The 12140-nt window shown below is 39.5% G+C and overlaps 1 protein-coding gene across 2 annotated transcripts; it reads right to left on the reverse strand.

Moving 5' to 3' along the window:
- Positions 1-1568: 1568 nt before the first annotated feature.
- On the reverse strand, positions 1569-11507 carry gdf10a (growth differentiation factor 10a). 2 transcript variants are annotated; one of them, XM_034185377.1, is made up of 4 exons: positions 11020-11507; positions 8592-8598; positions 4437-5583; positions 1569-2548 (listed from the first exon to the last, which is right to left on the reverse strand). In XM_034185377.1, exons 1-4 carry the CDS (start codon positions 11276-11278, stop codon positions 2357-2359), a joined length of 1605 nt encoding a protein of 534 aa, XP_034041268.1. In that variant the 5' UTR covers positions 11279-11507; the 3' UTR covers positions 1569-2356. The 2 variants fall into 2 exon arrangements, with proteins under 2 accessions (XP_034041268.1, XP_034041269.1); XM_034185378.1 differs by lacking the exon at positions 8592-8598 and having other exon boundaries at positions 4437-5587.
- Between the last annotated feature and the right edge of the window lie 633 nt (positions 11508-12140).

The raw sequence follows: 12140 nt of genomic DNA on the forward strand, positions 1-12140 counted from the left end.
GGTCTAGCTAATGTACTCAAGCTTACATGGCTAATGTTAGCTATGTTTAGCAATTGAAACAAACCTTCAGTGAGAAATTCATAGCTTGAAAGTGCTCAAAATAAACAGCAAAACGGCCCTCTGGATTATATCTTATTCAATGTTAAACAGTAAGACATCTTACCTTTTACACCTTTGTTGTCTTGGTAGTTTCCATCTAGGACCCAAAACGGTTCTAGAGTGTGGTGGTTGCGGTAACACGCAGCACCAGTGCATGCTCCCAGAGACGTGACCTGATCTTTAATAGAACAATGTTGTCTTCTACTACAGTGGAGATGTAATCAAGCCTCGTCCATTTCTCAGTGGCTTTATGATGTCATGTATTTGTCAAAATTACAAATTATCAGGTGCGAGTTAAAAGGTAACCTCGACAAAATACTTTAAGAAATGACAACCCTTTATTGAAAATATCAATGGACCCAAGGATAATCTGAACAGAAGGTCATCATCTTATTTCACTGGTTAGTGACCGTCTGACAAAAACATACCAGTCTGCAGAGGTGTAAAACTCCGGCTTCAGAAAGTAAAAACCATCCCATGTGTTGTTTCTAACTGTGCACTTAAAATATGTGATCTCAATAATTAGCTTATCCACCTACCCAACGAGCTGAACTAATTGCAATTAGCTGGTTTATTAGGAAGATGGAACAAATATGTGGCTGGACTTTTACTTTCTGAAGGCAGAGTTTTACACTTCTGTTAGTCTGCATCTGTTTTTCCCGCTTTTTTTTTTTATCTTTCAGCTCTGCTATTCCAAGAAAGTCTGACTGAGGTTGACCTGTGTGTGAGCACTCGCTAAGTCAGGCTGTTTTCTCTTTCTCGCTTCCTCCAACAGCAGTTTTGTTTGTTTGTTTTGGATTTTTTTTTTCTTTTTTCTCTTGGCTTTGTCATGATGATGAACATTAGAAATAAAGCCTTCTTTGGCAATTATTCACAAATTGTAAAATTAAGGTAATAATGTTACTCAGTTCTCCTTTAATTTCATAGAGTGAAGCAGATCAGTGTCTATGAATCTCCCTGGATGGGAGGAAAGGCTGAAGATTACTTCCCTAGCCAAGGCTGGCATCCATATACAGCTGGATGGATTGAGACAATCCAGAGGAAGTGCGTTGACCATGGACATGGACATGAAGCCTAACAAGGAACCAAACTCAGGTCTATATAGCCTACGGTGGTCTAAAGAAACCGGGCAGTTTGAAGTAAACAAATGAGAGGTAGTGAAAATGTCTGTTAAACCCACACTCATTAATAAAGAATTTAATATTATAAAACAGAGTAAAATAAGTGCTTCGGAAAATGTTTTGCACTATTAAAATGATAAAAATTGTCACGATTCTGTAAAAAAAAAAAAATCCGTTTTCAAAATGCTTAAAACACAACACTGGTAACAGCTATTGTGAATGAGGACCCCACCCCCCAAAAAAGATCTTGCCCCGCCCATGGATTGTGCTTTTTTTCCTGTTTGTTTAATCAGAATTGTTCTTAAAAAAATAACACAAATATATGAAACAATAATATTCCAGCAGCAGTAACTGATTAAATTACTTTTTAATTCTAATATATAGATAGCTACCTTTTCATAATTTAAACAACATACATGTACAAAACACCATAATTTCTAAAATACAGTATCACATAACCTAGTAATATTGCAATTTAAATTCAACTGAGCTGCATATTCAAAATACAAAAAAATAATTATGGTTTTGTTATAACATTCTTGAAGTGTTACGAGACAGATTGTGGTGCAAATAAGTCCCAGATACTCTTTTAACAGTTCATCTGATCCTTATTCTTAAGGAACAAGAGTGTCCAAGAACATTTCTGTCTTCCCAACAGTAATATTAGATGTATGTACAATGTGGTGTGTGAGTAAAGAACTGCTGCAAACAGCATGTGGAAGTGTTAAAATCTTCTTCATGACCTGTTGTCTGTGCAGGCTGCCTGATAAATTCGTCTTTATAAGCAGTCAGAACATGGATAGAAAATGGGTTGTGCTGCTCAACACTAAGAAGATTCTGAGATAAAAATTAAAAGAGCTCTCGTACGTCTGTCGAAGCTTCAATATAATAAAAGAACTGGGCTTCTGTGATGTATGGAGACCCAGCCTGGTCTTTTTGCTGAGGCAGTCATCAATCGATGTTTCACAAAATCTGCAGGAGAGATGGAAGGGATTCCTTTGTGCTCCAAAAAGAATTACAAAGGGAAAACTCACTTTTTTCCAGTATCATAAAACTTTCTGTTAGTCCTGTTTTTTTCCTTTGTTCATGTTCTCGCTCACCCTGATTTGTCCTCGGACATCACTGTCCTCTGCTTTCTATCTGCAGGAGCAGGACTGCACAGACATTTTGGGGTAAACCTTGAGGACCGGGTTCCGGGATTCATCCTGATAGAGCACAGCCAGAGGGCTCATCTTCTCTGGGACACAGCAGGGCTCAGGAATCCCCGGGATGATCCCAACGGCACGGACTATGCTCTGGATTGTGGCATGATTGGAAGGTCGTGTCACCTAGGATAAAGATGAAATGGAGCAGAGGTAGGGAAAGGAAAATATATAGTTAGCATTGCTCCATGACTTCATTTTCATGCCATTTTGGAACTAAATCAAACATGCAACATGCATGCTCGTACATGTACAACTCCTGTGTTGACTGGAGACTTTATATGAGAAGTTGAAATTAATGTAATCCTAGTTCAGTCACTTTAATATGATTCAATATCTGTTGGTGCCAATCAAATGTAATGTTATGAAATATTAGTTTTGAAACAGCTGCTGACATATCGACACCTCATTTAACATGGCTTGTGATGATTTCCTTTTGGATATGGACTGTAGAACAGTGTTTGAAATGTGTTTCAAAGGTTTTGAACCATTTCAAACTAGTTTTTCAAGTTTGTCATCATTAATTAACAGTACCTGTGAAAAGTGTTGCCACCATCTCCAGCCAAACATTCTATCGATAATAAAATTTAATTACTTAATCATTCTGTCATACATTGCCATCAAACAATTTTGTTCAGGATTAATAAAGTTCTTCTTATTCTTTCCTGTGGTCACTAGGTTGTTGGCTAGGCAGAGCAGATAATTTTTCTCCTAGTGATTGCTAGCTTGTTTACAACAGTGTCTTAGGGCCAGATTGAGTTTTGTTTTTGTTTTTTAAGACTTCGAGAATAAAGTCATAATTTTATGAGAAAAAAATTCAGAATATTAAGAGAATAAAGTCATAATATTATGAGAATAAAGCTGTATTTATATGCGAAGCAATAACACTGCAGACTGCCAGTCCCAGCCATTCCACGAAAGAGCGATTTTGGGAGCTCCAAATCGCTGTAACGACAGGTGAAGTTTGTGTGGTACCTCCTCCGGAAAGACACATTTCCTTGCATATTCTTTTCAAAGTTCTGATACTAATGATAATGTGGTGCAGATGAACCAAAAGATGAAGTATTTCCTTATTTGTATATCCTATACTGAAGTACAACTTAACAAAGCGCTCTACAGATCTCATTTTGAGATACAGAGTTATTCTCTCATAAAATTACATCTTTATTCTTGTAAAATTACAAGTTTGTTCTCATAATATTACAAATTTATTCTTGTAATATTGTGACTTTATTCTTGTAATATTACAAGTTTTTTCTCATAAAATGACAACTTTATTCTCGTGATATTATGACTTTGTTCTCATAATATTACAAGATTTTTCTCATAAAATTGCTTTATTCTCATAATATTATGACTTTTTTCACATAAAATTACAACTTTATTCTGATAATATTACGACTTTATTATTGATGGCTAAAAAAAAAAAAACCCTCAGTGTGGCCCTAAAACGTCATTGTAGTTGTTAGCTGGGTAGAGTGCATCATGTTTCTCAAAGGGTCACTAGCTTGTGAGCTTCTTACTTTTCGATAATTGACCTAATATCTACTAACCATCCAGCAGATGGCAGAGACATCTATGGAATATTACATAGACTAACAATGTTGCTGTTTTGATCCATGTGGAGCATCATTGTTTAGCAGATGCAATAGGGTTTGTCCTCATTGTATGTTCTTTTAATTTGGTGAGTTACAAGATGATAGGATTTATCGTTTGTGAGTTATTGTCGACATGAGCTGGTTGGGATGAACTAACTCACTCACTTACTCATCTACATTTTTGCAGTAACAGCACACGGCTTCTAAACTGTTACTGCAGGAAATAATTAGTAAGTACTTTCAGCTTCAGCTTTTTTACTTGAGATCACTACTGCGAATTGTATGTGGCACAAATTGCCCTTCCTGCCAGTGAGCACAGGTGCTTGTAAAAAGGAAACCTTCTGCTTTGGAAGCAAATACTGCCCTACTGCAGGGACTAACTACCAGTGACAAAAACATCCTGTCTGTAATCTTACCTTCGGCATGGGGAACCCACACGTGCCAGCGCAGTAGTATGCATCAAAGGACTTAGGCGCAATGATCCACTCACTCCAGCCAATGTCCGCAAAATCTACTCTGAGGTTCCTCCTGGAGCACCCTCTGTGCTGGGTGTAGCCCCACTGCCTCCTCCTGGCCTTACGCATGGTTTGCTCATCAAAACTGAAAACAGGTGACTGAGCATTTATATTCCCCTTGTGCTGTTTCCCATCCTTGTCCTTTCTGTGCTCATGCTTTCTTTTATCACTGATAGCCACCGTTTGACTGTGTTTGTTGTTGGATTTGTTCACAGAGGAGTCACCAGACTGAGATGTTTTTTGCCCTTCATTGAAAGCCAGAGGAACTTCTCTGTCCTGTTCTCTGCTTTCCTCTGCTCCTGCGTTGACGTGGCTCTTTGTCCTCTTTTCCTTCTTTTCAGATTTAGGTTTGGGTTTAAGTGCCAGGTACCAAGTGCTCTCCCAAAGGTCCTCCTTCCTGTATTCGATGGGCTTGGAGCTAACATCTGGCAGCTCGTTGTTTTGGATGGTGTCGGCCCGTGTTTTTGCTTCCCGTCTAATACGTCCTTTTAAGTCCGGTGAGGAATTAGGCCAGTGCAGGAGAGGAGTGGGCTCTGAGGAAGGGGAGCCCTCTCCTCCCTCGAGGAATGGATCGTATCTCTGAAGGCTTGTAGCTACACTGTTGGGTTCCTCCAAGGCATGATCGTCAGCATACAGTAACAGGTACGGCAGGCTGCCAACAGAAAGTCTCCCCTCTGGTTTGCTCTGGTACTGCGGGCCTAAGATCAACTCTATTGACACGAGGAGATTATCCTTATCCCGTGCCTCCTTTATGACCTGGGTCACGTCTTTCATCTGCCACACCCCTCTCCTGTGGAGGTGGAAGGTCACATTGCCTAGGAGTGACCCGGAGGTGACCCCTGACACTGAAGAGGCAGCGTAAAAGAGGAGGCTGACTGATGGAGAAGGGTGGATGGTTGGAAAACGGCAGGATGGGCTCTTGAAGCGTTTACAGAACCAGGTCTTTTGAGGGTGCCGATCAAGCAAGAAGTGGAATGTGGCTGAGAGAATGACCTCAGAGTCCTGGAGGGTGGTGAGGTTTAGTTGGTACATCAGTCTGTGGTCAGCAAGATCTGCAAGGAAAAAGAATCAAACATTTCAACACATAGATCACTGACAAATGCACACATTAAGTCATGTGGTTGACACACTTTGATCTGGATTACACTTGAGCAGAGACCTGTCTCCAAGCAGATCAGAAAAAAACATGTAGGACACCAAGAGGAGCTGGGTTTGGCATGGGAACCGAACCTATGATGTTCTTACAGTCAGGTGAGTGCTGCAGTCCATGAAAGTAAAATTATAAAGCCAATCGAAAAGCTAAATAATTTGAAGTGAATTGAATAGTAACATCAAAATAACCAAACATAAATCTAACATAATGAAAATATAACTAAAAAAGAATACAAAACATCTATCTATCTATCTATCTATCTATCTATCTATCTATCTATCTATCTATCTATCTATCTATCTATCTATCTATCTATCTATCTATCTATCTATCTATCTATCTATCTATCTATCTATCTATCTATCTATCTATCTATCTATCTATCTATCTATCTATCTATCTATCTATCTATCTATCTATCTGTTCACTAACTCACTCACTGCATTTTAAATGGAACATTCCTCGACAAGCTTGTGTTGGAGTGTAAACTAGAGGTGGGTGGATCGATCCTAATATCGATAATATCGATACCAATGCTGGAATTGATATTGAATGATCCTCGTGTAAAAAGATCGATACTCAAGCTTTTTTCTTTCCCGCACACACTGACTGCTGCGCACGCAGAGTCATCAAAGTCTACTCTCTGTCTGTAAGAGCAGCGCTGCGCTGTGTCACACAACACAGAGCAGCGCCCCCCCCCCCCCCCGGTCTTTTGTTGTTGCGCCGTCACGTGGCTCAGCAACGCCAGTCAACAGCCATGCACGTAGGCTCAGCCCGGCCCGCCCACTCAGCACTCTCCTCGAGTCAGCCCTTTACCTATGGAGATTTTAAGTTGTGTTGAGTGATATTTTTTTAAACAAAAATGTTGATTGTGATAATAAAGTATTTTGTTGTCACGTACAATGTTTGGCAAAATTCTATCCTAGGTCTTTTGGATCCTTTGGATCTATGAAACTAAATATGAAAAAGTATCGGTATCGATATTGGCAATACTGGGCCTCTATTAACTTGGTATCGGATCAATACCAAAATACCCGGTATCGCCCACCTCTAGTGTAAAGCCAAATGGATTTCAAACACTAAATATAAAGCTGCCATTATATAAAACTAACTGTAAAGCGAACTGAATCTAATGGTAATTAGCTAAATACAAAAATAACAATATATAAGGCTAACTGAACTGCAAAATAATTAACATAAAGCTAATATGATAAAAAAGTAACTGAAGCTAAAGCTATAGCTAAATACAAATATAACATAATGTAAAGAAAACAGAAAATCTGACTAAATCTAAAACTAACTGGCTATAAAGCTAGCACAATGTGCTAGCCAAATACAAACCCGAATACAAAGCTAATGCCGCATTGAATACAATCAAAAAATTAATAACAAATGAATTAAACATAAAGCTAGCATAATAAAAACTAGCTAAAATGGTACTTGAATTTTAAACTAGACCACTGTGCTTATAGAGCGCAAACCTCCGCCAACACTAGTTTCCAATTCCACAAAATTTTATCTTGGAAAATTTTTCAAGGTGAAAGTCATGTTAGAAGTGGCCTTTCAGAAGTTAAATTAGATGTTATGAAATGTCAGGAGTATGTATTTAGTTCATGCACTTGAATCAAAGTTTTTTTGTGTGGTGTTGTCAGGTTTTTTTTTTTTGTTGTTTTTTTTTACTTTTTCAGTTTCTGCATTCTTTTTCAGATAATTTTTACAGAACATTGGTTATCTCTGCTATGCACAATTTGCCATTGCTTTTTGGTACTTGGTTTCTGACAGACAAGCATAAAATTGGAACCACCATCCAATTTTGGTGGTGTAGGTACAACCCCAATTCCAATGAAGTTGGGATGTTGTGTAAAATGTAAATAAAAACAGAATACAATGATTTGCAAATCCTCTTCAACCCATATTCAATTGAATACACCACAAAGACAAGATATTTAATGTTCAAACTGATGAACTTTTTTGTGCAAATATTTGCTCATTTTGAAATGGATGCCTGAAACACGTTTCAAAAAAGCTGGGACAGTGGTATGTTTACCACTGTGTTACATCACCTTTTCTTCTAACATCACTCAATAAGCATTTGGGAACTGAGGACACTAATTGTTGAAGCTTTGTAGGTGGAATTCTTTCCCATTCTTGCTTGATGTATGACTTCAGTTCTTCAACAGTCCGGGGTCTCCGTTGTCGTATTTTGCGCTTCATAATGCGCCACACATTTTCAATGGGTGACAGGTCTGGACTGCAGGCAGGCCAGTCTAGTACCCGCACTCTTTTACGACAAAGCCACGCTGTTGTAACACGTGCAGAATGTGGCTTGGCATTGTCTTGCTGAAATAAGCAGGGACGTCCCTGAAAAAGACGTTGCTTGGATGGCAGCATGTGTTGCTCCAAAACCTGGATGTACCATTCAGCATTGATGGTGCTATCACAGATGTGTAAGTTGCCCATGCCATGGGCACTAACACACCCCCATACCATCTGGCTTTTGAACTTTGGTAACAATCTGGTAACAATCTAGATGGTCTTTTTCCTCTTTTGTCTGGAGGACATGACGTCCATGATTTCCAAAAACAATTTGAAATGTGGACTCATCAGACCACAGTACACTTAAACTTTGCCTCTGTCCATTTCAAATGAGCTCAGGCAGAGAGAAGGCGGCGGCATTTCTGGATGTTGTTGATGTATGGCTTTCTCTTTGCATGGAAGAGTTTTAACTTGCACTTATAGATGTAGTGACGGACTGTGCTAACTGACAGTGGTTTCCTGAAGTGTTCCTGAGCCCACACAGTAAGATCCTTTACACAATGATGTCGGTTTTAATGCAGTGCCGCCTGACGGATCGAAGGTCACGGGCATTCAATGTTGGTTTTTGGCCTTGCCGCTTATGTGTAGAAAGTTCTCCAGATTCTCTGAATCTTCTGATTATATTATGGACTGTAGATGATGGAATCCATAATTCATTGCAATTGAACATTGAGAAACATTGTTCTTAAACTGTTGGACTACTTTTTCACGCAGTTGTTCACAAAGTGGTGACCCTCGCCTCATCTTTGCTTGTGAACGTCTGAGCCTTTTGGGGATGCTCCTTTTATACCCAATCATGACACTCACCTGTTTCCAATTAATCTGTTCATCTGGAATGTTCCAAACATGTGTTCTTTGAGTATTTATCAACTTTCCCAGTCTTTTGTTGCCACTGTCCCACCTTTTTTGAAATGTGTTGCAGGTATCCATTTCAAGATGAGCAGATATTTGCACAAAAACAAAAAAGTCTATCAGTTTGAACATTAAATATCTTGTCTTGTGGTGTATTCAATTGAAAATAGGTTGAAGAGGATTTGCAAATCATTGTATTCTGTTTTTATTTACATTTTACACAACATCCCAACTTCATTAGAATTGGGGTTGTAAATCCATAACAGAAAAATGAGGGTGACTGATACACTTTTGACTGAGATATAATGCAAAATGTACACCAAATGAGCATTTCATTATTAAATTCAAATGTCCACAAAATCCACAGTCCGGATCAGATCTGGATCAAACTTTGTCAGGTGATAGTGAGTGCCAGTTTGCACCTCACTTTCAAATATGAGAGTGATTGGGGCGTGTTTGACTAAGATATAATGTAAAATAGACATTAAATGGGGTTTTCAATGTTACATGATCCGGATCAAACTTTGTCAGTCGATAAAGGATACACATAACACTTTCAAATGTGAAAGAAATTTGATCTTTTTTGACAGAGTAAAATTCATTCAGTGTTAACAATTGGGATTTTTCCAATTTTCTAAGCTGTTTCGTGACTTTGACCTTTGACCCATGACCTTGAAAATTTAATCTGTTCTTGTCTATCAATATATGAATCTTCAGTAAAAAAAATTCATATCAATATATGAAAAATTGTGTGCTCCAGGCTCTTCACATTCAGACAAACAGACGGACAAACTGACAAACAAACAGGGCCGAAAACATAACCTCCTCCAACTTTGTTGGCAGAGGTAGTGAGTCACTGCTAAGCGAAGTGAATACTATCTCACTGAATAAAGGTAATGGCTTTAACTGACAAATCTGTGTTCATTAAACTAAAATGTTTCTTATAGTTTTTATCGTCATAAAAGAACAAATGTATTGATGTTTTCCCTAAAACAGCGCAGTAATCAGCTACTGTTTACTTCATGCTTTATGTTTCCAAACCTGCAGTCTCCAACTTTTATTGCACTTTTTTACTCAAGCTCTTACTATAATTGATCATTAGTTCTGTAAGAAAGTAGGAATGAACATTTGGTAATGACGTCCCATATGAATAGCAAATGGTTTACAACAAAGTGTGAAATTTGGTTGTGATCCCAATAAAGTCCAAACTAATCCACTTAAACAGGATTCTGTGTCACAGGACTGAAACTGGAGGTTGGTTACTGCTTTGGTAAGGATTTAGAAGGTGCCCTGAGAGGAACCAGACTCCAGACGTGGAGCCGGCACGGGTGGCGGGAGCCGAAAGAACTACATATTCATGATCAACATGAACTTCAACAGCAGAGTTATTGTTCATTGTATAAGAGTTCAGCGGAAGTATGGAATGACTCAAGCGATATACATTACCTAGGATTCAGCCTGCATATGGAAATGCTTACAGCCATTTCTCTTAAAGCTCCCCTTTAAGCCTGATACAGCCAGTACTGTCTGAGCAGCCACAGCAGCTTTAACAGATCTCACATTGTTGTGATAACTCTCTTACATCTCTCCTTGAATTACCTGGAGCTGCAGCGTAATACACTTGTATTATGATATGGCACGTGAGAAATTTTGTGGGACATAAATGCCTGAGCTGGAGTTATATTAAAAAACAGCACCAGGCAGAGAAGTGCAAGCGTGGTTAAGTTTAAGCCCCCTTGACTCCAGGACGTGGAGTCACACATGTCCTGCAGCCACAAGGAGCGTTTGCAGTACGTAATTGCTATTGCGCTTTTGGAGAAACGCACGCACCTTTGCGCATATTGCGGGTCTGTCGGTAATTGTTTAAACCCTGTGCAGAAGGGGTGCAGCTGTTGTCACAAATTGTGCCCACAGCCTCCCTTCCAAAAAAACATCTGAATGCATTCTCAGACTGTTCCAAAAACAATCCATCCTATTTTCGGACGTCTCGATGAACCATGCGCACTTCCATGGAGGGATTAAATGAGCTTTGCAGCTCCACCTGAGGGATATTTTTAAACTTGCGCTTCAGATCACTTTGTGTTGTAATGGCCAATGAGGATAGTTTGCTTTCATACATTTAAAAACTATTGCAGGAAGCGATTCAACGTGTAAAACACACACCTTGGCCCGCTCGGAAACTTCTGACAGTGTTTCCCTCTTTGAGGCGGTTTTCTCGGTTGTATTTCTCGTAGAGTTTGTACATATGCTGGGAGACTACATCCCCGTCCAGATCATGTAAGAAGGAATCCGACGAGGAGTGGAAGAAGGTGCCGTCCTGTGCGCTCTCGGAACCACTTATTATCCTAATCGCTGCAACTCCAGTGAAACAGTTCAGGAGCAGCAGGAACAGGTGCGAGGAAAGTACACTGACAGCTGCCATTTATATGCTAAAATCAAAATCCAAAATCCAAACAGTGAGTCAAAATGAGGGACAAAACTATGGATTGTTGAAGACGTGCCAAAAGGACTTTAAAGTGTGTGCGTAAAAACACACACAAAACAGCTGTGCGTAAAAACACAAAAAAGAAGCGGTGCGTAAAAATGTTCCACTTCTGCTCTTCTCTGACTTTGCCGGTTCCACGCTGAGCTGCTTCTGTGTCGGACAGTTGGAGCTGCTACTACATTTGCATCCCTCTGACCAGCCAGAGGATCGGGGCGGGGGGTGGGGGTTATACGTACATGAGCGCAGAGAGGTGCTGACGTACACGCCCTGTCAGCCAACGAGGTCTCCGCAGAGCTGCAGCCAGGAGTGGAGGTCATGATGCTGACCCCCCCATCACCTCCACTCCCTCTGACGACGATGATGATATCTTTTTGCATCTATGCTGGTTTTGGCACAGGACTTTGGATCTGAGTTTCCTTTGTTTGGTGCTGCAGGAAAATACTCTTAAAAAAAAAAAAACAGTAATTCCACCTCAGAATTTCCAGCTCACCACATTATTTCCACTAAATGTTTTTGACATGCTGTCAGTCACACATAATTAGCATGGAAATACCTACAATAATAGTCGTGCCAACCACCCAAGGGCTATTGTTAGTAATAACAATCCACATTTCATACAATGTGTGTATGTGTTTGTGCATAAAAGTGTGGTGGGAGAAACATGCTTTTTTTTCAAAGAAATTATTGAGAGTCGACAGAACACCGACTTCTGGTTTCAAACTGTGGGTGTGGTTTTGCCTGTGGTTTTAAATTATTTTTGTATAAGTGTGTGTATGTGTGTGTGCATATGAGTTGTTCA

This window comes from Thalassophryne amazonica, chromosome 13 (genome assembly GCF_902500255.1).
Source record: "Thalassophryne amazonica chromosome 13, fThaAma1.1, whole genome shotgun sequence".
In the NCBI taxonomy this organism is placed as follows: domain Eukaryota; kingdom Metazoa; phylum Chordata; class Actinopteri; order Batrachoidiformes; family Batrachoididae; genus Thalassophryne; species Thalassophryne amazonica.